Consider the following 25,906-nt stretch of genomic DNA (forward strand, 5'->3'; position numbering starts at 1 on the left):
AACATATCATATGCTGGAAAATCACTTATTGTCCACATTAGTACTGTCCGCATTTGAAAGTTTTCTTTACACGAAACATCGTATGTTTCAGCACCTTGAGCCCATAGTTGTTGCAACTCATATATTAGTGGCTGAAGAAACACATCAAGTGATCTCTTAGGATGCTCTGGTCCGGGAACGAGAATCGAGAGAAACAAAAACTCTCGTCGCAAGCACAAGTTTGGGGGGAGGTTGTATGGTGTAAGAATGACGGGCCATAGAGAATATTGTCTTCCACTCTTGCCAAACGGACTGAAACCATCAGTACATAATCCAAGGTAGACATTTCTTCTTTCATACGCAAAGTCGGGATACTTTGATTGGAAATGCTTCCACGCTTTTGCATCTGAAGGATGTCTGATCTCACCATCTGTTGAGTGCTCCGCATGCCATCTCATTGGTTGCGCTGTGCGTTCAGATAGATACAACCTCTGCAACCTTTCCGTCAAAGGTAAATACCACATCCTTTTATATGGCACTGGAACTCTTCAACTCGTATATTTATAATGAGGCTTTCCACAAAATTTGCATGTAACCCGCTGTTCATCCGCCCTCCAATAAATCATGCAGTTGTCGCTGCATACATCTATTACCTGATACGATAAACCAAGACCAGCTACGAGTTTCTGAACCTCGTAGTATGAACCAGGAGCTACATTATCCTCGGGTAGAATACTTTTTACAAAATCAGCAATCGCATCCACACAGTCTTCAGCCAAATTATAATCTGTTTTAATGCCCATCAATCTTGTAGCAGATGATAAAGCTGAATGACCATCTCTGCAACCTTCGTACAATGGTTGCTTTCCAGCATCCAACATATCATAAAATCTCTTAGCTTGTGCATTGGGTAAATCTTCCCCTCTAAAATGATCATTTACCATCTGCTCAGTACCTACACCATAATCTACATCCGTTCTAATTGGTTCTTCTAATCTAACCGCTGGCTGAGGTTCGCTAGTACTACCATGTTCATAATCAGTTTCCCCATGATGATACCAAATTTTGTAACTTCGTGTAAACCCACTCAAATATAGATGAGTCCAAACATCCCACTCTTTAATAACCTTTCTATTTTTACAATTAGAGCAAGGACATCTTAACATACCTGTTTTTGCTTCCGGTTGTCGGTGAACTAACCCCATGAATTCGGTTATACCTCGTTGGTATTCTTCCGTAAGCAATCTCGTGTTCGGATCCAAATGAGGTCGATCGATCCAAGAACAAAAATAATTTGAAGAAGACATATTTTTTATGAATCAAATTCGTGTGTAAATAGAGTAAGAGTGAGGATGAAGATATGGAGTGAATGAAGAGGAAGAGAAGTGCTTGTATTTATAGTTTAAATCCTGCCGACAGACCGAGGAAATTTTGACGGAATTCCGACGCCAACGGCTAGTTCGTCGGAATTTCCTCGGAATTTTGTAAAATCCCCCAACGGCACTCCAACGGCTATAATATTTCCTCGGAATTCATCGGGTTTTTTCGAGGAACACATTTTTTCTCGGAATATTCCGACGGATTGATATTTCCTCGGAATTCCGTCGGTATATTCCAAGGAAACCAAATTTTGTGTTTCCTCGGAATTCCCTCGGAAATTCCTCGGGATATTCCGAGGATTTTATTTTCCGTCGGAATGTCCGTCAGAATACCGATGTTTTCTTGTAGTGTAAGATCCATTGAATAGAATGAGTCTTTGGTATCATGAAAACTCCACATATACTAGAAACGTTTATTATATTCCACAAGCTCTAAACGATTTCATGAAATCTTAGCTTCTTCTATTATTACATAGAAAGAACAGTGTCATTAAAGAAAAATACCAAGAAAAGGAAATCCCCTTACGTAAAAATTAGCAATTTACCGGTGCCCTAATTTATTTTTGTATTATTTTCTCAGCCGCTTTGGTAGCTAGCTAGGTCTTAAAAAATAACCTTCAACACCTCTCTCTCTGTCAGCAACTAAAACGATCATGGTTTCAGATGATATCCCTACGGAACTCAACCTCAAGATATTGTCAAGATTGCCAGCAAAATCAATCGCTAGGTTTCGCAGTGTGTCCAAGCAATGGGCATCAATAGTTGATCGTCGACAATTCAAAGACTTGTTCCTGACCAATCCTCGTTGTCTCTGTAACATCCCGAGTTATGATATGTGAAAAGGCTAAGAGAATTGATTTGGCTACCTATGTCACCAAAGTTGACTTACCTTTTCCGGAGCACATCTTGAAAGAACTCCAGAATTAAGCGTGCTTGAGCTGGAGTAGTGGAATGATGGGTGACCTATCGGGAAGTGATTCGCGATAGCGTGCAAGTGAGGCCAAAGCATGAGAAAAGGTCGGGTGGTGATTGCAGGGTCAGTAAACAATGATTTCAAGCCTTCAGAAATTAACGGACCGACCGTCAGATGGGATGGGGCCCACGGTCCGAGAGAGTGGGCGTGGGTGGCCCATTAACCGTGGGCGGTCGGGGCGTTATAAGTGGTATCAGGGCTGGTAAGCCATCTCAGTTCTGACCTGAGAGGCGTCGTGGAGCGCAACAAGGATGTTGTGTTCTTTGAGAGGGGGTGAATTGTAACATCCCGAGTTGTGATATGTGAAAAGGCTAAGAGAATTGATTTGGCTACCTATGTCACCAAGGTTGACTTACCTTTTCCGGAACACATCTTGAAAGAACTCCAGAGTTAAGCGTGCTTGAGCTGGAGTAGTGGAATGATGAGTGACCTATCGGGAATTGATTCGCGATAGCGTGCGAGTGAGGCCAAAGCATGGGAAAAGGTCGGGTGGTGATTGCAGGATCAGTAAACAATGATTTCAAGCCTTCAGAAATTAACGGACCGACCGTCAGATGGGATGGGGCCCACGGTCCGAGAGAGTGGGCGTGGGTGGCCCATTAACCGTGGGCGGTCGGGGCGTTATAAGTGGTATCAGGGCTGGTAAGCCATCTCAGTTCTGACCTGAGAGGCGTCGTGGAGCGCAACAAGGATGTTGTGTTCTTTGAGAGGGGGTGAATTGTAACATCCCGAGTTGTGATATGTGAAAAGGCTAAGAGAATTGATTTGGCTACCTATGTCACCAAGGTTGACTTACCTTTTCCGGAACACATCTTGAAAGAACTCCAGAGTTAAGCGTGCTTGAGCTGGAGTAGTGGAATGATGAGTGACCTATCGGGAATTGATTCGCGATAGCGTGCGAGTGAGGCCAAAGCATGGGAAAAGGTCGGGTGGTGATTGCAGGATCAGTAAACAATGATTTCAAGCCTTCAGAAATTAACGGACCGACCGTCAGATGGGATGGGGCCCACGGTCCGAGAGAGTGGGCGTGGGTGGCCCATTAACCGTGGGCGGTCGGGGCGTTATAAGTGGTATCAGGGCTGGTAAGCCATCTCAGTTCTGACCTGAGAGGCGTCGTGGAGCGCAACAAGGATGTTGTGTTCTTTGAGAGGGGGTGAATTGTAACATCCCGAGTTGTGATATGTGAAAAGGCTAAGAGAATTGATTTGGCTACCTATGTCACCAAGGTTGACTTACCTTTTCCGGAACACATCTTGAAAGAACTCCAGAGTTAAGCGTGCTTGAGCTGGAGTAGTGGAAGGATGGGTGATCTATCGGGAAGTGATTCGTGATAGCGTGCGAGTGAGGCCAAAGCATGGAAAAAAGTCGGGTGGTGATTGCAGGGTCAATAAACAATGATTTCGAGCTTTCAGAAATTAACGGACCGACCGTCGGGTGGGATGGGGCCCACGGGCTGAGAGAGCGGGCGTGGGTGGCCCACTAGCCGTGGGCGGTCGGGGCTCGTTATAGTCTCATCCTCGTCTCATATTCGCCATCGAAGAAAATGGTGTGTGGAGCATCTTCTCGCTGTCTCAGCATCTGACACAATACGAGAAGCCTTCTTCGTCTCTTGTAGTAACCCCCGAATTTCATATGAAGTTCCCTCCAGACGATATGTAGATCTTTCGTCGTGATAACGGACAATTCGCATGTGGCTATGCCTCTGGTTTGATCTATTTCTACGGTATGTGGACCGATAAAAATGAAGTGCCAGTGATATGTAACCCTAATACTGGACGGTACGAGACCTTACCTTATATTTCAAGGTACAGAAGGTCGTATAGTCTTTTTGGGTTTGATCCGGTTGAAAAGCAATACAAGGTATTGCACATGGCTTATCCATGTTGTCCTAATGATCACAGAGTTATGACATTAGGAACTAGAGGAATGAGGTGGAGAAAGATCCATATGCATTAATGGGGTTTTATATTACTTAGGTGACACGTCTGAGTGTAAGGAAAAGATTAGGGAGAAAGTCTAGTTTTGCAATAGCTTGCTTTGATATCCGGTCTGAGAAGTTCAAGATTCTTTATCCGGAAAGCTTTTGTGAATTGACAAACTATAATGGTAAGTTGGGTGTGATTTACTATGATGATCTCACTCATGATGCTGTAGAGTTGCGGGTATGGGTTCTAGAAGATGTGGATAAACAGGAATGGTCGAAATATTCCTACACTTTGAGGGGTGATAAACTTTTCCCCCATTATGCCTCCGTGGTTGGAGTGATTTCGACGGGTGAAATTGTTTTGTCAATGGCTGATTATACATCTACCCAACCGTTTTATATTTTCTACTACAATCCTGAAAAGAACACCAATTGACGTGTTGAAATCCAAGGTTTCGGAGAATACCTTGAAGCTTCGAAGTGTAGAGTCTACGTCTTTGCAGACGATTGTAGTAGATTCTACTCTTTTGCACACCATGTACAAGATCTTAATGTAAAGGATCCAGAGCTACTCAAGTCAAGCATCGACTCTCCATATTTGAAGAACGAAGAATCAGAAGAAGAGTAGGATGGTGTTTCTTGTTTTAATGGTAAAAGGAAGAAGAATAAACCAGATGAAAGCAGGAGGAGAAAAAGAAGAAAGCAGGGGAAGAGCAAGAAGAAGATAGAGACGATCATTAGAGTTAGGTGTCATTTTTGGTATGTCATTTTTTTGTGTTTTCATCTATGCGTTTTATGTTCTTTAGTTATGTAAACCCCTCTCTCTTTATAACTACTTTCATAAACCAAGTTTTCTTTTAGTTTAAAAAAAAAAAAGGAAAGAAGAGTGTCATGTCATCTCAAATATTCGGATTATATCAGTTATAAGCCAGTTAGTGAATGTTGAATTGATGTCTCACTCTCACTATTAAGACATTGATCTTTTGCCAAAGCATAGATTAACAAGGATTAGCATGAGTGTTTCTTCTTTATTCACAAGCGAGCTTGGTGTCAAAGCTGCTTAAGCAAATCGCAAACGCTTGAAACGCTGACAACGGATACCTATAATCCATCGTGAACATATCTTTCCCCACTTTACCAAACTGCAAGATCACTTTCTCTTGCTCTGGATGAGACGGTGCAGCCGCCGCTGCTCCTTGTGTCGGCGGCTGTCTCGCAGCGACAAGCTGGAAATTCTTAACCGACGCGACCGTCACACGTCCACGAAAATTCAAACACCAGCACTGCAACTGCTCGTGCCACCTCGGCTGCTTGTTCTTCAACACCAACGGTCTGAAACTCGTCTCTTCTTGCTCCTCCTCGCATGGTGCTACTACTCCCAACTCCGAGAATCTAGAGCTGCTGAAATCTACTGAACGGTAGTCCAGTGATGACTTGGAGAACGAGATGTTACTGCGGAACGACTCGTCGAGAGGGTTTGGGAGGAGTTTATCCGGTTGGTTTGGGACAGAGCCGCCTGGTTCGAGGGAAGAAGCTGGGATGGAGTTCATGACGCAGTTCATTCTCCGTGGCCCGCGCGTGCCCAGCACGTTGAGCTCGTATGTGATTTGAGCTATGTTGTAGCTTCCGGATGGGAGTTTGGGAGATACTCTTTTGGAGTGGAACATGCTTCTGCTTGTTTGGTCGGTGATGAGTGCACTTGAAGAAGATGGTGTGTTTTGTGGTGGTTGTGTGTCGTACACTAAGAACTTTGTCCCGAGAAAGTTTGATCTGAGGGAAAAAGAAACTTTCAGTAAGCGAATATATAAAAAGTAGTAAAACTATTTAAGAGAGATCAAAACGAACCTGAGCTTTCCGAGGTATGAGTTGCTTGATCTTGAGATGTTATCAGCATCCATGGAGATAATGTACTCTGTCCGAGTAGTTCTGCGAGTTCGTTTAGCTGAAAGAAGAAACTTCCCATTCTCCACTACTAGAGATTGAACAAAAAAAAACATTATGCACAACTTAGTCTTTAGCCATGAACTAAAGTAAGCATGGGCAAAAAAACCCGAAACCGAAGACCTAACCGGAACTGACCCGAAATAACCGAAACCGGAGAATAACCAAAACACTCAAATATGTAAATATATTAATTAAATATACATATAATATAACCAAATATATATAATTTAAACTGTTAAAAGTATCCAAAAATATCAAAAAAATACAAATTATCAAAAAATATGCTAACTGCCTGAAATTATCCGAAGTATACGGATACTTTTATCCGGTATATCCAAAATATTCCCATTTTTTTGGTTATCTGGGTTTTTCGGATATTTTGGGTAATTATTCCCCTACCTGAACTACCCGATACCCAAAATACCGGAACCCATACTCGGAATGCCCTGGGCTAAACTAAAGTGTATTCAGGAACAAACAGCTATTCCTGAGTTAACAAGAAAGCGTACCAGGACTTAAACAAAGAAAAAGATGAAACATTAGCTTTGATTTATCCCGTTTAATGAAACACTGAATCATCGTATCACGCGGTCCTGGCTGGAAAAAGAAACTTCTTTCATCAGTAGCTTGAAACTTAACAACATCACATTTACAAGTTGTTGTGAGGGAAGGAACCTGTTTGAGGGAAACGGGGAAAGTGAGCTTCCCACAGATTTCAGGACATGAGACGATCTCTTGGCACATAGCTCTCCAAGACCGACAAACGGAAGCACAAGCAACTACGTGTTTCCTTGCAGGCCAGTTACTCTCACTCTCCTCTAGTCTTTTGATCACGTCTAAGAGCAGCTCCGGAGGAAGATTAGCCCATCTGCTTGTCTGAACTATCAAAGGTGACAAGAGGTCGCGTGAAGACGAATACTCACAAGAGCCCTGAGATTTCCCTTTGTGAAGCCTGAAATCGAAACTCCTCTTGGACAAGCTCCCAAGCCCATCTCTCAAATCTTGAACAATGCTCCTAAACGACATATTCTCTTTGTTTGTTAAGCTCAACTCTAATTGCCTAAATCTGAAAAAGAGAGTCCATAAGAAGAAGAAAAAGGTTATAAAGCTAGGCAACTATGAAGCTAGGCAACTATGAGTCACCTTCTTAACAAGTAAGAAATTAAAGTAAAAAAGAGCCCAAAATAAAAGAAAAATGTAGGCCAAAAGAGAAAGAAGATTTGGCTAAAGCATAAGGAAAGAAAAGATTACACAACATGCTCCATAAAGAAACTAGGCCATGTCCCTAACATAGTAGCTTTTACTCAAGCACAAACCTTTTTTTTTCTTTATGACAATAATTAATTATCAAAGAGAAACTGACATCAGTTCACCAAATGCAACATCCAGATCAGATAACTGAGTAGTTGGTAATATGAGGAGTCAATTTGATAAATAAGAGAAGGAGAAGAGGTAAAAGGATGAACCTTTCAGACAAGTAGGTGATATAACCCAGAAGCTTAAATCACAAAGTCCACCTAACTTTTAAGATTCTCCGACCAAACCCAGAAGCTCAGCAAAAAGTAGAACAGAATCTGGTCTGGTTCAAGAACTCGAACTCTCCGGAGATCACAAGGATTTAAGCAGATCCGTAGCTGACTAAGTCTAAAACAAAACAACCCATAAAAGTCAAAAGAGCAACAAAAAAGAAAGAAAGATAAAGTCTTCTTCTTTTGATTGGTTTCTCTTTTCCTCTCTGCTTTGTTTTCCGGTACTACTCAGGAGCGTTTCTTGATTTTTCTTTAATAGTTCACGAGGCAGCAATAAAATAATTAAAGAATAGTTTTTTTTTACTATCAAATTTATATGACCATTTTTATATTTGTTTTTAAAGAGGGGCTCGTAAGAAGTGGACATTGTGAAGCATTATTGTCCACGAGGCCGCTCGATCTACGCCTCGCATTAAGCAAAGACCCAACTATCATTTGACTTTCTTCACCTTTTATGTTTTGTTTTTTTTTTTAACTTTTTAAACCTTTTAAGTTTTAACCAAATCGTTATTGAAAGAGATTTAACACCGCTAAACTTTGAGTCATATCACTGAATACAAATCACTTGGGTGGTGTTATATATATTTGTTTACAGTATATAAATCTTAAACTAACATATATTTGTTAAAGTTTCTTCAGAAAAAAATATATTTTGGATGGTTGGTAAAAGTATGTTTAATTGTCTATGCCTTCCTTGATCCTTTTTTTTTTTTGTAAACTGCCTTCCTTCCTTGATCCTTCTCCAGCATAAACATGCACGCTAGCATCCAAGAAGCAATCTGAAGCTCCACATCATCTTTTTGGATACACTATGAAAAATGAAATGCAAACCTATCCACATGTAACTCGTCTAAGAAAATCATTTTCATCTTCAAAATTAGTTTGACGTGATCTTACAAGGATATTTGTTTTTTTTAGTTCAAAAACCTTCTGTTAAACACTTTGATGAAATAAATACATCTTAAAGATTTTATTAATAAAAGGTCTTAAAAATCACTCAATCAGGAATCTCACAAATAGTTTCGTTTCATCTTTTGTAGGACAATTTAAGTATTTGAGCTTAATATATATTTTTGAGAGCCAAAAAAAAAATGTGCGGAGTCACTAACAAATGAGACTAGATCTAGAAATGTAATCCCTCCGTTCCCAAAAGTAAAATGTTTTAGAATTTTTACTTGTTCCACAAAGATAGATTTTCTATATGTTTAAGACACTTTTTTATACTTTTAAGAAACATTAAATGAAAATATTTGAATTGATTAAATTTTATTGGTGAAAAGTTATTAGAAAATGTATAGTAAAGTAAAAGAAAAATTAAATTATAAACATTTATTGAATTATTAATTAGCGTGAACACTTTAGAAAATCTTACTTTCGGGAACAGAAGGAGTAATATATTTGTTTCAAAATTATGTTATCCGTTCTTTTTAAAACCTGTTGCATGCATGTTTTATTCTTCCATGTATCTCTGAGGGCATCAGCATTGAAAGGTCTTAGCAAAAATTCACACAGTTTTCGACAAAAAAAAAATTAAAATATTCCAATAGTGTTGAATCCGCGTCGTGCGGGGTCGCTGGAAAGACCCCGTATCGTTACTGTTCTGCGGGCTCCACACCACGTGGCGGTCCGCAATTGGACGAATATTAATTTTTTTTTTAAATGAAACGAAAAAAGAAATTAAAATAATAATAATAGGAACATTGGGAATCGAGAAGTGAGGTTCACCAATGCTGATGGTCTGAGATCCCCTACCTCACAAAATTACTTTCACAGTTCAAATTTCACTTAAATTGTCAATAACTAAGATCTGACCTGGCTTAATTTTATATGAAGTATATTTAACAACAGGGAGAGATCCCAGGATGAAACTCAAAACTAATTAATCCCTTTGTCAAAAAAAACTAATCTTTAAAAACATGTAGAAAGTCGTTTTGAAGTGTTCAAAGTGGCAAAAAGTAAACAATTTGTGTAGATGGTGGAACTCATTCTGTTGCCTTTTCCAACATAGCGAGTCATCTACCCATCTAATAAACCGCTAGGTCAATCTTACATCAAATTCTGGTGAAAGTTTTGAAGTCATTTGACAATACATGCACAGCATTTTAGGTCTATTTGTTGGAATAATATTGTAAATTTGAAAATACACCATGTGCCTTTCTGCTTGGCATACCCTAGAACTGTATCTACTGAAGAAAGAGAAGACAAGACGTGAAATTGACGTGATTCTAACATGGGATTTGAGTTATATTGGCTACAATTTTGTTTAGATCGTTGATTTGGTTCGCAGACATATTAAAGTTAACATAACGGTTCGTCAAAAAAGAAAAAGTTAAAACAACCCGGAAGTAACTTTTAATCAAACATCGTAGCTATTATAGCCGAACTGGATTATATGCTAATTTATGATAATCCCAGAAGCATGTAGAAACCTATGCCTTTTGCTTCTCAAAGCGTTTACGGTTTACGTAGACTGTTTAGAAACCCAACAAGGGAGGTCCATAGTTGGTATGAGGCTTTGACCCATATATAGACAAATCCTTTACCATTCTAACTCAACAGTGAACCACAACCATTTGATTTCTTGATTACGATATTGCATACTATGTTTTAAAAAGAAACGATTTAAAGATACGATTCAACATATTGTATATATAGATCTTAGTGAATACAAAGTTTAAGCACCAGACCTCACCACTTGCTCTTTTACCACCTCCAATAAAAAAGTACACCAACATCAGTTCCAAAACCCCTTTTGGTTTCACCCAGTTGGAAAACAAAATCAGCTTATATATGATGGGCTTAGTAGACATACACCGTAAAAGTTTCATTACATGGTGGATTAGACTGCACCCTACGGTAGGGACCGGTTTCATTATTCTTCTAGTGTTATAAAGTATATTTACCTCGGCCGCACCGTTTGGCGCAATGATGTTCGCATTTGGACGTTTTTTTGGCTGAAAATGAAATAGTATTAAAAAGGATATATAGAAATGGAATATGTGTGTGTGGCAATTAAGAAAGAAGAGAGTATATACTCACGGTCACGCTGGACGCAGCCGGTGGTGCAACCGTCGTATCAGTCGCCGGGGCCTAAGTGAGCCTCCACCACCATGTCCGAGTTGGAAGATAAAGCCACCGGAATCAGAAGAGCTACCACTATCATCACTTGAGTCTTCATGTTTTTTTTGGTGTAAAAGTTAAGATTTATACCAGGTTTTTCTGTTTTTTAAGGTTGTGGAAACCCACTTATTACAAAAAGAGAAATGCAAGAACAAAAGAAAGAAAAAAACAAATCTAAGGAGGCTGAAAGGTGAGGGAGAAGAATAGCTGAAGCAGCAACAGAGACAGTGGTCTTGAAGGAGAGATGGAAAGGAGCCGATCCCGGATCAGCCGATCAACACACAAGATCACCCCTGCTTCTGAAGTGGCCACTTGCGTCTTCATGTTTTTCTCTCTCAGAGTTCCTTTCTCTTGCGTCTTCATGTTTTCTCTCTCAGGGTTCCTTTCTTACTTTTTTTGTGTTTGCCTTCGTGGGTATTTATAGAATGTCCTTGTTGCCAGGTTTGACCACTAGTACATGTACATGTGTCATGATTGTTTTAGATCCTAAAATCTACACTAAAAATTTGTTAGTGATCGGGAGTTAAATCAGGAGAAGATAAATGATGTAGGCAACGATATCTTTAGAACACAACGATATAATCAGTTTCCGGTAGGCAAAAATGGACTTTTATTGATGAACGAGATCGAATACAATGAGTAAAATAAGATCGAATGTTACAACGAGATTGTTAAGAGAAAAGATATAAAGATCGATGAAAACAAGGTCCAAGTGTGGGTGTAGCTCTTTTTAGGGTTTTCAACGTGTCCTCCTCCGTGTGTGTTCTCCTTCTCTTTATAGTAGGTCGACTTTGTGATCTCCGTAACCATTCCGCGATCTCCGTATCCTGTTCCGCGAACTCCGGGACCTCGAGGTCTCCGTCTCGAGCTCGTATGCCTGCAATGGGCTCCAATTCTTTATGGCCCACATCTTTGACTGTGGTCCATTAATGTATTGACCGAAATTGGATCCAACATTTGTCCCCCAGTCTCTTTTGATTTGATTGAAAAGAAAAGAGGTGGTTAGTTATTAACTCGGGTTTCATCGTTTGGTAACCGATGCGATTTTTGTTTGAATCAATGATGATTCTTGAAAAACCGTTGTTTGGCGCGTTTTTTCCTTTTTACGCGTAACGGCTATATTAGCCGCCGCTAGGGTGAGGCCTAGGTCATCATTATCTTTCTCGAGAATGATGATATAGCCGTTAGGATGGTTATAAATACGTGAGAGATTTCTTTTTTCGTTTCAACTCCGATTCTTTTTCCTCATCTCTCTTTTGCTTTTGCTCTAAGATTTCTTGATCGCTGAACTTGAGATGTCTTCATCGTTCAGTTTTTCTCGTCCAACGACTACGACCGATGATCTTGAGGATCTCTACAAGGTGTACGAGGTTGATCGCGCCATCGTTCTAGATTTGGCCGGCGCGACTGAGACTCCTGAAACCGTACGGGGAGGGTATTGCAGAGCCTATCTTTCTTTCTTTCACTCTTGCGGTCTTACCTTCCCGATTCAGGAGCATGTGCTCGAGATTCTAGCGGAGCTTTGATTATCGTTTACTCAAATCCTCCCAAATTTTCTTAGGCACCTTATTACGTTCTTGGTTAGGGCTAGGGAGGAAGGTATTTCTTTCGGCCACGGTGAGTTCCGACACCTCGTTCTGGTGAAGCGGAACAAGCAGAATCCGGTACCTTCCTTGTGTCTCCGCTCCCGGGTCGCCACGTCATCGAGGACGTCCCCTATCGCGATGAGAAGTGGCGCGAGCAGTTTTTCTTTTTTAAGGTGGATCGATTGTCTGTGGGCGATTTTGATTTCTCTCGACTTCCCCGGAATTGGGCTGAGAGTATCGGTTAGTTTTTAAATCTGAGTGTCAATCTTTCTCTTTGGGGAATTGGTGACTCAATTTCTCGTTTTTCTTTGATTGTTACAGCTTCTTCCGGAAGTTCTTTGATGTCAGACGAGATTCGTGGTCTGATCGGAGTCCTTCGGAGATGTCGTTTGAACTGGTATTTGTTTGATCAGACTAGGATTCGAGCTGCTTTTGGCATGCCAGAAGAGACCAACAGGCCCCCCTCGGGTTAGGGGTTCTGAGGATGAGGCGGAACACTACCGGGAAGTCGTTGCGACCCCTTCCGTTCAAGCTCAATCTTCAGATCGACTGGCTAGGCAGCTCGTGAGGAGGTCGTCGTTTCATGCTTCTGGGTCGGCATCAAGGAGCCGAGCTTCTGATAGACCTTCTTTGATCTCGATTCGGGACTCCGAATATGAAGGTGCTTCTTTGGAGGAGTAATCTCCAATCTCATTGAGCCCTTGTTCAGAAGATGAGACCGTTGCCGCGACCCATAGGCGGCGTCAGTCGTCGAAGGCCACCTTGCCCGGTCCATCTCGTCCTAGGCTTGTTCCTGAAGGCGATGGTTCTTTGTTTGTGGCTGAAGGCGACTTGATCTCTCTCGCCGGCCGCATGAGGTCTGCAGGCTGTCATCTTCCGTCCCTTGCTTCTTCGGCCGAGAAGGAAGCTTACGCTAAGGTTGCGGTTGCGAGCTCTAAGGTTTGCTTCTCGCTCTCTTCCTTCTGAAATGCGCTCCAAGGTGCTTATTAGTCCGTTTTGATTTCTTTTTAGGTGATGGAATCTTTCAACGAGTATGTTGTGGTGATGGAGGATCGCGTCGAGGCTTCTCGGAATGACAAGGAGATTGAAAGCATTGGTTCCGAGATTAAGAGGCTTTCAGAGGAACTTGAAGCCACCAAACGCGAGGGAAAAAAGGATGCTGAAAAGATCAAGGCTTTGACTGATGATTGTAGGAGAATTCAGCAGGAGAACGAGGCTCTTACGACTCAGGTTGTTGCTTAGAGGGCCAAAATCGCGGCGCTTGAGATCGAGAGGGATCGGGATATTCGTCGTGTTTCTCGTATCGCTCGTCGTGATATCGAAATGCGATACCGAGAGGTCCTCGAATCCTTGAAGGAGAAATGGACGAGTACGAAGAAGGAAGTGTCCGCTGAGATCCAGTTGCAGGAGGTGATCGCCAACATCGATCTTCTGAATGAGCTTAAGGATGGGGTCCTAACCGTAGATGCAGAGCTTGCTCATTTGAAGGAGATGGAAGGAGATTGTTAAGGTCTTGTTTCTTCAGCCGCCGTGTCAGATTGGTCGATCTCCGAGCTCGATCATCCTCAAGTTTCAGAAGATTCAGTGGATCAAGTCGGGGGGGGGTCGTCTATTCCCGAAGGATCCAATTCTAGTTAATCTCTTTTAATTGATATCTTTTTGTATTTTGTATTTTTGTTTTCCGCGATCTTCGATTGCGAGGTTTCGAATATCTTAAATGGATAAACACGATTTTCGGAAAATCTTTGCTTCCTTAGCCTTCGAAATTCTTTTCCTTAGGTCGTGGAGATACGGTGATGCCTTGGTCTTTATAAAGCCTTACTTCGTTTTAGGGTTTACCACAGTACTCCATTAGATTTTTTGTTCTTGCTTGTGAGGAGGACATGGCATCGAGAAGAACGACCCCTCGTGATTCCGAAAGGATACGATCTCGAGCTGGTAGTGTTAATGCGGAACACATACGATCCGGAGACGTGAGCGAAGCGCTCACAGAAGTTCTTCGTGAAGAGACCAGACTCCCGCGGGCTTCAACCCAAGAGGGAAAGGACCTCGATGGTGACAAGTCTGCTGCTCGTATTAAGTCGAGTAGCCAAACTGGTTCGGAGGGGCATGATCGTCCTCCGAAGAAGGCTAAAACGAATGGTTCAGACCATCGTCTCGGTGTTTCGGGTGAGATGGCTGTTGCTAAACCGTTTCATTGGCAATTTTCTCACTCCAAGGATTGTCCTATCACGGAGGATCCGGATAGCGTTGCTCACTTGGTGAGGCATTTCAAACCTGCTGGGTGTCCGCTTCCTTCTTTTCGAAATATGACGGAGCGTGAGGCTTATGTGAAGATGGCTGTCGCTCATGCTAAGGTTGTTCTATTTGATATTTGCTGCTTTTGAATCTTTGGTTCGTTTTGTTATTGCTGACTTGTTATGTTTCAGGCTATGGAGGCTAATAACGACTTCGCGGCGACTTTTGAAAAGCGCCTGTAGGATGTTCCGCGTTCTGACGAGCTTTATGAAATAAAGAAGGTCGTTCGGGAGCTAAAACTTGGTCTGGAGATGGCTCAGGATCGAGAGCGTGCTAATGCTGCTCAACTGGCCACTGTTGAGAAGCTGGGGAATCAGGCTGCTTCGCTTGAGGCTCGTCTGCGAGTCATGAGTAACGAGAGGAAGTCGGCTATGGAGAAAGTTTCCTTTTTGGAGGCAAAATGTTGAATCTTCTGCTAATAAGTTCTCTGATGATCTTCGTCGCGCAACTTATGATGCTTAAAAGACTCTGGCAGATAGCTACTTGGATGTGCTGATATCTCTAAAGGAGAAGTGGGAGAAGAAGAAGGCCGCAACTGATTGCAAAGCTCGCTTTAGGGAGGTTATGGCAAATATAGATCTCTTGAAGGAGATTATGAACAACAATCTTTTGGCCTCAGATGAGTTGTTGCGTCTTCGAACGAAAGAGGTCGTCGGGTCGGAGCTCGATGTGATGGGGGTTTCGGATTTCTCCGTTGAGAAGCTTGATCTGCCTCAGATTACGGAGGATCTGCCATAAGATTTCTTTGCTAAAGTCCCTTCTGGGATGGACGACACGGGTGATAGGTCGAAGCGCGTGGGTGGCCAGTTCGAGGATGTTGAATTCGACGTCGAGGAGTAGTTTTAGGGATTTGACTTTTATTTTCGTTTGTCCATTTGTTTCTGTTGCTTTATCTTTTTAATAAAGAAAGGATTTGTGAGTTTTTGAGTTGTTTGTCGTAACTTTTCCGTTTGCGCGAGGCCATTCTTTTGAGACCGTGCGTTGATTTGTCGTAGGTACTTTTATCGACATACGTTTGATGTAACAAAAGGTTTTGTTAACTTGTTTTGCCGCGCTCGTTAGCGGGGCGGGCTGTAACCGAAAACTTGATCAGGATCCTGGTTTACAGTCAACCGTTTAAGATTATTGCGATTTTTCGGATATAGGAGATTTAGCGAGCTCGATCTGCAAAGTGTAAGAACCGAATTTTAATAAAAGGTTGGTTTTCGGTTTGTTACAAAATTGAGATAAGGAAAGAAGCTTGTCTATCGATTCTGGGTCGATGCTGTCGTGTTTAGCGTTTTTTGGGTGTTGCGACGCGTATCCTTCGAGCTGTGTAATTGGTGGGTGACTGAACTCGTGTCGTGAGTTTCCTACGTACCCTCGGTGAAGGATCAAGTCATAACGTAGTTTGACTGTTTTTCCCTGGACAGGGTCTTTAGTTCGGCTGTTCGTGTACATGTGTACGTCTGCTGTTGGCCTTGGTCGCCCGATTAAGGTAGCACGTTCTGGAGCTCTTCTGACTGCCTCTAATGGTTTCGATTCCTTTTGGAGTCGGGAATTTCAGGCATTGGTGGTAGGTTGAGGGAACTGCCTTCATGTTGTATAGCCAGGGCCTTCTAAGGATTGCGTTGAATGGGGCCGGACGGTCTATCATGATGAATTCTACGATTTTCATGATTTCTCCCGCAGTTACAGCGAGCTCGATTGATCCGAAGGAGTAGGTGGTTTCTCTTGCGAACCCGATGAGGGGGGTCCGTTTTTGCTTTAGGAGTGCTTTGGTGAATCCCATTCTTTTGAAAGCGTCGTAGAAGAGGACATCAGCCAAGCTTCCGGTGTCGATCATTACTCGAGATAGTTCACAGCCGCCGACGTCGCGTATTACGATAGCGTCGTCGTGTGGTTGGTCAAGATCTGTGGTCTCGTTTTCGGCGAAAATGATTTCGTGGTCGGGACTTGATAAGGGTTCTCTAACTCCTACGCTGTTTTCGGCTCTTTGTTGGTATGCCTTGATGGAGTTAACCGAGTTGCAAAATTTGGAGCCTCCGTAGATAAAGTCGATTCGTTGTTTGCCTTTGTGGTTTATCGAAAAGTCCCATCTTTTAGTAAGCGTTGGTTGGTATTGTCTCTGCCCCTAGACAGGTTGCGATTAAGGGTTCGCGTGCTGTCTTTCTTCTGAATTCGTGGGCCACTCGGTCTTTCTAGCAGTTCACGGATTCAGGCCATCTTCTGCTTTCGTTTGAAGTTGGGGATTTTCCTGAAAGGAGACCCCAGGTTTGGGTTGTATCGAGTAATGTTGGGAGGGGGAGTAGATTCGTTGAGATTCTCTTGTGTTCGGACTGTTATCGTAATGTCGATGGATATTTTCCCTTCGATTTGTTTCTTGACTCTTTCAGGTGTATGATTTTCTGGTCCCCACGAGATCATGTCGACTCTTTTCTTCGGCGCTGGAGGGGAGAGCTTGGAGACTCTGGCTCAGTTTCTGCTTCTTTTATTCGAAGAGCCTTTAGTATTCCGATTAGATTTTAGGGTCCCCGGCTCTTCTTCTTCTTCTTCGGTATCCTCGATGGTCTTTTTGTTTTCGCTTTGACTACGAAGTGCCGCTCGGCATTCCTCAGTCGAATGATCTTTCCGGTCGTGGAATGCGCAGTGTTTGCTAGGGCCGTATGTAGACGATTTGTTTTGTGGAGAATTGTTTATAGCATACGAGTGATGCCCTTTAGTTGTTGGTTCTTTAGGAGCAGTGTTCTTTTTGGCGATGTTATTTTTGTTTGCGCTATACTGTTCCTTCAAGGCTGTGACCTCCTCTTCGTGGGTAGCGAAGTATGAAGCTCGATGTAGGGCATCGTCAAATGAGATTGGTGCCCGTACTGCCATATCTTCCTTGAACTTGGATGAGAACCAAACGCCGGTTTTTAACGCCGCCAGGGCTACGACTTCGTTCGGGTGCGAGATCTTGGCTTTGATCTCCCTGAATTTGTATATGTATGTTCTCAATGGTTCGAAAGGTGCTTGCTTGAGATTCCAGAGGTCTGCCTCGGTGACCTTTGTTTCTATGAAAACCGAGTACTATTTGAGGAATGTACATACTAATGGGTGAAGTTGTCGATTGAGTTTTCTTCGAGCCCTGCGAACCATTCAGGAGCGGCCCCCAGTGAGATTTTCGGCAAAGAAGCGGCAGTAGCCACCCTCTTTTTCATCGTCGTTGAGGTGCGCTCTTGATATCGCTAGTCGAAAGGCTCGTACGTGGGCTTTCGGATCTGTGTTCTCTGCATACTCGGGAAATTTGAGTTTTCCGACATGGTGTAGCCTTACGCTGGCAATTTGGTTCGTGAATGGGGTTCTCCTCGTTTCCTCAATGACCATATCTATGTCTGGAGGGGAGCTCGTTGCCATATGGACGATGGCGTGTATTCTTTTGAGATTGGCATCGTTTCTTTCGATATAATTCTGGAACGTTCCAGTTTCGCTCGGGGTTCCCAGATTTTCTCTTTGAGGATCTGTGCCGATAGGTCTTCGGGTGTCGTAACCGCGAGCTTGTCCTATTGGTTCGCCGAATCCCGTTTGCTGGGCGGTTCTGGGAGCTGATGGAGTTCGATTCTCGGAGGTTAGGTTTCCGAGCGGCGGCATTCGATTTCTAGGCTACCTGGTTCTTTCCGTATATCTATTTTGCGATTGGATCGGAGTACTTTTTTGGGCTTGTAGTCCGGTGTCTATTTCGTCCAGCCCGCTGTAACTCAGACTTCGCTGCGGCATGCTCTGCTGCGGAGGTCGCTACGTTACATGGAAACGGAAGCGGAAACGCGGAAGCGGAAATGCGGAAGCGGAATCGTATGGAAGCGTAGAAACAAGTTTTTTAAAAAAATAGGAAGCGAATCCGTGTTGGAAGCGTATATATATATATATATATATATAAATTAAAAACCCACATATAAAATAAATCTGAAAATTTAAAAATGTCCAAAACCCACAAAGCATCGTTTGATTCCCTTAACTCCTTCTTGCAGAAGATGAGTCAGAACTCTAGTATAAGACTCAACATATGTATTACTGCAGAATTTGCATTCAAACCTCCACGATCCCCCTCCTGCTATCTTTTCAATCTTGTTCACATAAATCCATAAAGGTGCTTTATCATCCACAGCAGCATCATCGGATGAATTCATATTCCTGAAACAATTGTTAAAATTTAACCAACAAATTAAACATCCTATCTTCATAAAGTTCTTTTATGTATGCGGATACTTCACACAGTAATGATCTAAATATAAAAAAGGCAATTAACTTTAAAAAAATTGTGATGATGAAGACATTACCGTACGTTATGTCGCAGAAACAAAACGTTCTGTGCAGTCAAAGCACAATTTGATATTAAGTTATTAACATAAAACTTTAACTTTAGTTGAAGAATTCAAGTTCAATTTTACTTCCAACCATTACCAACCATTCACTCATCAAACTATATATAAAAAGAGGTTTATGTTTCTATAAAAGACAAAATTTCATCATCACACCAACACATTAGAAAAACATCTGTCGTAAAATCATGTTATCACTTATCAATAGTTTTGTTTTTGTTTTCTGATAAACACGAAGAACACATCTGAGAAAATTACCTTGTTAGTTCTCTGGCTCCAGTATGAAGAAGAAGAAAGCAGCGACAAGGAATGACATTTCATTAACTTAGTCTTGCCACTTTTTAATTAGGGTTTTCATTAAGGAAATAAAACATAAAACATATATTTTTTTCTATTATTTTTTAAGTTACGATTCCGATTTCAAATTTTAACGCTTCCAAATAGAAATCACTGATTCCATTACGCTTCCAAAATCTATATTTCCGGATTCGCGATTCCACCACGCTTCCGAGCACTTCCGAATCCGTTTCCGCTTCGGAACCAGGAACCACAACTTCAGGCACGCTTCCATGCAACGTAGGGAGGTCGTTGCGAGTTCTCTCCCATGTAGCATCCGAATCGGGCGCTCGGGATTTCTGGAGTACCGAAGGCTCCGACGTTTTGAGGATTTAGCATTTCTCTTAATGGATCAGGAGGCGATTGGTGTCTCTCTCGGGCGTTAGCTCGATGCTCTGCGAGTTACCGCTCGGCTTGGTCCAGTCGGTTGGCCATGGCGCGACAGGCGGACTTTTAGTTGCGAGCTTCGTCGATTAATGACGAGACCATTTCCCGAAGCTCGATCACTTCTTCTCGAGTCTGTGCTAGCGGGGTCGGAGATATAGGTCTAGATGATTGAGATCGGATTAGGTAGTCAGCGGCCTGTCTTTCTCCGGGGTGATTCCAGACTCTAGCTCCGGTTCGATCTGGTGGTGAGGATCGATAGTGGACTGATGATTGCTCTTGGTTCAAGGTTCCGATTGGAGGGTTTTGTTGCGTATGGGTCGTTCCAGTCGTCCCATCGGCACCTGTTGGTCCTACGGGTAAGGTATCGGTTCTCGAGTTGGATCCGGTAGGATCGATGTTGTCGATTCCTGATGGCATGGTTCCGACAGTTTGATTGGGATCCATAGTCGCGCTTAGGAAACTTAGATCGGTTTCTTTAGCAAAGATATTTTTCATTTATCTTCCCCACAGTCGGCGCCAAAATGTAAATCCTAAAATCTACACTAAGAATTTGATAGTGATCGGGAGTTAAATCAGGAGAAGATAAATGATGTAGGCAACGATATCTTTAGAACACAACGATATAATCAGTTTTCGGTAGGAAAAAATGGACTTTTATTGATGAAGGAGATCAAATACAATGAGTAAAATAAGATTGAATGTTACAACGAGATCGTTAAGAGAAAATATCTAAAGATCGATGAAAACAAGGTCCAAGTGTGGGTGTAGCTCTTTCTAGGGTTTTCAACGTGTCCTCCTCCGTGTGTGTTCTCCTTCTCTTTATAGTAGGTCGACTTTGTGATCTCCGTAACCGCTCCGCGATCTCCGTATCCTGTTCCGTGATCTCTGGGACCTCGAGGTCTCTGTCTCGAGCTCGTATGCTTGCTATGGGCTCCAGTTCTTTACGGTTCACATTTTTGACCGTGGCCCATTAATGCATTGACCGAAATTAGATCCAACAATTGTCACATAGTGTTATCTATCATCATTGTTCACAGTATTAACGGCAAAATTATACTCCTTTCTTTTTGTAAGATGTTTTAGCATAAACACATAAATTAAGAATTTTTTTACTTTAGATAAAATTACTTGATTACAATAAAAAAGTAACTAAAAATAGTTAATCATTGTTATTCTGAACCAATAAAACAAAAGCTACATATTAACTTTTAATATTTTAAGCAATTGTTATAATAGTTTTGCATAGAAACCTTCAAAAAACATTATACAAATTGAAACAAAACTATCTTCTAAAACATCATACAAAAAAAATTCCGAGGGAATATATCAACCGCTTTTATTTAACTTCTACTCAGACCAGCCTAACAGAAACAGATACCCCACGACGAGTATACACACACTATGAATGTCGATTATTTGTTCGTGATTTAAACCTAGTTTTGATGGAATTGCCGAAGGACTCTCACCAAGCTAAGAAGAATTAATCGAGAAACTTACCGATTAATCTAGGTCAAAAGCAAAAAAGTCGATTGGAGGTTTGAACCTTAACGTTAGTACAGTTGATGAACTGGAGGAAGAAAAAGTATAACACGCTTCCTCATTCATCTTATCCGTAAATGAGTACAACATTGTTTTTATATAATGAGTTTATCTCTAGTTTACATGACATAATAGCTAAACCGCATTAAACCAACATTGATTACATGGTTATCTACACTAATACACACATTCGTTAAAACATACTTTGATGTTAATGAAAAGTTCAAGCTTAAACTACTCTCCCTCATTTTAAAATATTAGTTTCAGTTTCAGTGAAAAGGAGATGAACTAGTAGATGCATAGATTTAGCCGAAAATGAGAAAATATAGTAGACAGCGTATGATTGAGATTGACAGCCTTTTAGTAAACCGGTTGGTCCGGTTTTCATTACATTTCAAAGTTGTTAATACATTATAGTACTAGAAGTGAAATCAAGCATTGTAGCTGTATTGCCTTATTAACTGATTACGATAACAACACACAATACGAAATATGTTTTGAAGCGATGCAGTTATGAATGGAGATTACAACATCATTAAATCTAATTGGATCATAGTGGATATAAAGATTTATGCACCAGTCTTTCTTGCCTTTTTAGCATCTGCAATTACAAAAAAAAAAACACATTTGTTCCAAGTCCGCTTTTGGTTTTCATTCAGCTCCAAAAACTCATCCCGCGGGCCACAGCGTATGATCCGATTCTGCTAGACAACATGGTCTTTAAGTACATTACATGTATGATAATCTACAAACCTAACCGACCCGGTTCGGTTATGGTTGCTATCGACTATATAAAGTATATCACAACCCGGTCTGGTAAGGATCCGGTTTCATTAATTTACCTGGGCCGCACCGAATGGAGCACTTGCTATCGCATCGGGCGATCTTTCTCGCTGGAGACAGAAAAGAGAATATTAAAAGGTTATGTTTTCGTTTTCCTTTGTAACCAGAAATCTCGAATCAAAATTGAGACTAAGCATCAATGTTTTATAGCATCTAGGATTCATATACAGGGAAAGAAAAACTTATTGACAAAGAAGAAAGTGCTCACAGTCGCGCTGGACGCAGCCTGTGGAGCAACTATCGTAGCAGTCTCCGGGGCCTAACTGAGCCTCCGCAACCATATCTAAGTTGGAAGAAAAAGCCATTATGATCAGAAGAGCCGCCAATATTGTCACTTGCTTTTTCATCACTCTTCTTTTTCTTTAGATCTTCTTTGTTATTGTTTCTGGTTTCTTTCTCTTTCTCTCTCTTTTAATGTGAGCTTTTGTGAGTGTTTATAGAAATGTCACCGTTGCCAGGTTTGACCGCTAGTCCATGTGCCGCGCATATTCCTCTCCTAACGTTTTTTTTTTTTTTGGAATGAATGTTAAATTTTTATCAAAAAGCCTTTTTACATCCAAGTGTAGACAATGACTAAAAACAGCTACTACTTTTTTTTTATACTCTAGTTCCAAACCAAAACTGGAGTCCACCTTCCAGCCCTCTCCCCCTCTTCATTCTCATTAAGCTTAGCTTATTTCTAACGCCTTTTTTAGTGAGCTTCTTTAAAATGGAGATTGGCAAAGCCTGCTCCCATGCTTTGCTTTGTTCCTTTCTCTCCATATCGCATACACTGCAGCCTGAAAGGAGTAGCGTACACAAAAAGAGCTCATCTTACTCAGAGAGTTTCCTGATATCAGAGTCACTATGGAGGACCAAACATTGGTGTGATTGCCTCGCAAGATACCAAGCGTTAGGTGCTTCCACAGCTGAGATGAGTAAGAACAATAAAAAAATAAATGGTTTTTAGTCTCTGCAGCGTTCTTACATAACACACAAGTAGTGTCTACTCTCTGGTTCCAACTAGAGAACTAGATACTCTATCCATAGTTGATAACCTGTCTAACATTGCCAGCCAAGTAATAAATGCAAACTTTGGAGTAGCCATCAAGAACCAAACGCATCTTGCCCATGAACATTGAGCATAAGTTTTTCGCAGCAGTAACCAAGTCTCATAAGATGAGAATTCAGCTTTAAACCCCGACTTCCTCCTCCATAAATCCACATCCATCACATTGTGTCTTATCTTCTCCTTAACAGCTATCAGCTCGGCTTCAATTTCATTAAGAACCACAGATCTATGCCTTCTTCTCTTCCTGCTGCACTCTGCAGCTTCCTCCAATGTAGCCTCTTTCCTAAATCCCATATCAATGATGCTTCTTTCCCACAGAATATAAAAGAGCACCCCCTTATCAGACCAATTATCGAACCAAAACGAGACATGGCGACCATTTCCCACCTCTTTTTTACAGAAAGTTCTCGCAACATCCCTTAGTTTTAATAATTTTCTCCACATCCAAGACCCTGCTTGAATTGTAACCTTAACTTCCCAGAAACTCTTCTTTTTCAAAAGATTAAACTTTATCCATTTACCCCACAGCGAGTTACCCAGTAACATCCTCCAAATGATTTTTAATCCATAGACCATATTAACCTCCTTCAGTCTTTAGCACCTGAATCCCCAATCCTCCTTCACTTTTGAGTTTACATATGTCTCTCCAAGAAACCTTAGCTCCTCTTGACTTTAAAGCCAGACTTGACCAAAGAAATGAAGCACACAGTTGCTCAACCTCCTTCATACACTTGCTTGAAAGCCTAAAGACTGCTGCCCAAAAGTTAATGATACTCATCAGCACAGACTTGATCAGCTGTAGCCTCCCTGCGTAAGATAGGAATCTACACGTCCATGAGTTAATCTTACTGCGAATCCTTTCCACTAGAGGTAAGTAGTCCTGCTTGTTCATTACTTTTGTCATCAGGGGAAGTCCTAAGTAACGAACAGGGAGCTTACCCTCAGCGAATGGAAAATTCATCAGTACTCTACTTCTTTCATCCTTAGACACACCAGCCATATACAAAGTCGATTTCTCAATACTTATGTTCAACCCCGACCACTTAGCAAAGTCTTCAAATACTGATAGAGCCCCTTCAATAGATGCTTTGGTTCCTTCTATGAACACCATGAGGTCATCAGCAAAGCATAGATGAGTGAGGGAAAGTGATTTACACCGAGGATGAAACTTGAACTTCTTCTCTTTTACAGCTTTGTCTATCTTGAGCGAGAGCACATTCATACACAAGGCAAAAAGGTAGGGAGAGAGAGAACATCCCTGTCTTAACCCCCTCGTACTCTGAAAATACCCAGCCAATTCACCATTTACTTGTACCGAGAATGAAGGAGTAGATATACACAGTTTGATCCAGTGAATGAACCTAGCTGGTACGCCAACTGCCTCTAGCAACTGCAGCACAAAAGACCATTGCACTGAATCAAAAGCTTTCGAAATGTCTATCTTCATTACACATCGAGGAGAAACAGATTTTTTATGGTAGTCTTTAACCAACTCTGATGCAAATAGAACATTTTTCAGCAGTAGTCGACCTCTTACAAAAGCTGACTGGTTCTCTGTGATCATACGAGGAAGGAGCAGCTTCAACCTATTAGCAATAATTTTTGAGACCACCTTGTATAGCACATTGCAGCAAGCAATAGGTCTGAAGTCTCGCATCTCCAACGAGTCTGTTTTTTTAGGAACTACGGCCAGAATTGTAGAATTCATTCCTTTAGGCAGAAACCCATAACGAAAGACTGATTGTACAGCCACTGTGAAGTCATTAATTGATTTGATGCGGAACCAACCGGGTTGAACTTTTCATCCTCCTATTTAATTTACAGCAGGCAGATGCACGCTGACCAACTTAAAATGTTTGAGATGCAAATACAGATACAGATTAAATTGATTTGATGCGGAACCAACCGGGTTGAACTTAAACAGTTGATACCTGATAATCCACAATTTCTAAAAAAAACTAAAAAATATTTTGTAAAATTATAAATATTTATTTACTTTTAATTATAAATATATTTTATTTTCTAAATATAATTAGAAATATATAAATAATTATCTTATTAGAATTAATATTATGCGGATTTCCTAGATCACTCGTCAATTTAAATAGACAAGTACAAGTACAATATTTTTTATGCAGACTATGCGGATCGATTTTTGTACTAAAATAATCTTGGGAAAACTGTTTTTTAAAAAATAGTAACTATGTCCCTTTAAACTAATCTATATTTTGTGTCATATTTTCCTATAATACCCTTTAATATTTATGAAAATAATTTTAATAAATAGTTTTACAAACAAAAAAAATTTGGAAAAATAGTAACATTTGTTAAAATACCTATATGAACTTAATGGTATATTTTCCAGTTATAAAAAAGTTAAAATTATAAATTTCAGATTATGTTCTAAAAAAGTAGAAATGACATTCTACGAAGTAGAAAACGAAATCTACTTTTTTCATTGAATCTACAATGTTTAGAATACGTGATCTACGTAAATAGGAGTATTCTACAAATATGTAGAATACATATTCCGCGCTTAACCTACCATTCTAAAATTCTTAGAAATCGAAATCTACACATTAATCTAATTCTAAAACATGTAGAAACCGACTTCTACAGATTTACTATAAATCTAAAACATGTAGAAATCAAATTCTAAACATTACTATAATTCTAAAAAA

The 25,906-nt window shown here is 41.1% G+C and overlaps 2 protein-coding genes, 1 long non-coding RNA gene and 1 pseudogene across 3 annotated transcripts; 1 reads left to right on the forward strand and 3 right to left on the reverse strand.

Moving 5' to 3' along the window:
• Positions 1-2,011: 2,011 nt before the first annotated feature.
• Positions 2,012-5,116, forward strand: LOC106344580 (annotated as a pseudogene).
• A 38-nt stretch (positions 5,117-5,154) lies between these two features.
• On the reverse strand, positions 5,155-7,998 carry LOC106344108 (tubby-like F-box protein 10). Its single transcript, XM_013783495.1, has 5 exons — positions 7,666-7,998; positions 6,875-7,265; positions 6,709-6,796; positions 6,101-6,227; positions 5,155-6,025 (listed from the first exon to the last, which is right to left on the reverse strand). Exons 2-5 carry the CDS (start codon positions 7,223-7,225, stop codon positions 5,284-5,286), a joined length of 1,308 nt encoding a protein of 435 aa, XP_013638949.1. The 5' UTR covers positions 7,226-7,265; positions 7,666-7,998; the 3' UTR covers positions 5,155-5,283.
• Positions 7,999-21,692: 13,694 nt separating this feature from the next.
• Positions 21,693-22,597, reverse strand: LOC106293526. Its single transcript, XR_001260517.1, has 3 exons — positions 22,383-22,597; positions 22,174-22,224; positions 21,693-21,932 (listed from the first exon to the last, which is right to left on the reverse strand). It is a non-coding gene; the product is annotated as an uncharacterized LOC106293526 (long non-coding RNA).
• A 562-nt stretch (positions 22,598-23,159) lies between these two features.
• Positions 23,160-23,519, reverse strand: LOC106344581. Its single transcript, XM_013783937.1, has one exon. The coding sequence runs from the start codon at positions 23,517-23,519 to the stop codon at positions 23,160-23,162; it is 360 nt and encodes a 119-aa protein (XP_013639391.1).
• Between the last annotated feature and the right edge of the window lie 2,387 nt (positions 23,520-25,906).

This window comes from Brassica oleracea, chromosome C5 (genome assembly GCF_000695525.1).
Source record: "Brassica oleracea var. oleracea cultivar TO1000 chromosome C5, BOL, whole genome shotgun sequence".
In the NCBI taxonomy this organism is placed as follows: domain Eukaryota; kingdom Viridiplantae; phylum Streptophyta; class Magnoliopsida; order Brassicales; family Brassicaceae; genus Brassica; species Brassica oleracea.

Coding starts and splice junctions, on each gene's coding strand:
- LOC106344108 (XM_013783495.1), bottom strand. CDS start 7,225: ATGTCGTTTAGGAGCATTGTTCAAGATTTGAGAGATGGGCTTGGGAGC. Junction 6,797..6,874: donor TCCCCGTTTCCCTCAAACAG/GTTCCTTCCCTC, acceptor TTCTTTTTCCAG/CCAGGACCGCGTGATACGAT. Junction 6,228..6,708: donor TTTTCTTTGTTTAAGTCCTG/GTACGCTTTCTT, acceptor TTCAATCTCTAG/TAGTGGAGAATGGGAAGTTT.
- LOC106344581 (XM_013783937.1), bottom strand. CDS start 23,519: ATGGGATTTAGGAAAGAGGCTACATTGGAGGAAGCTGCAGAGTGCAGC.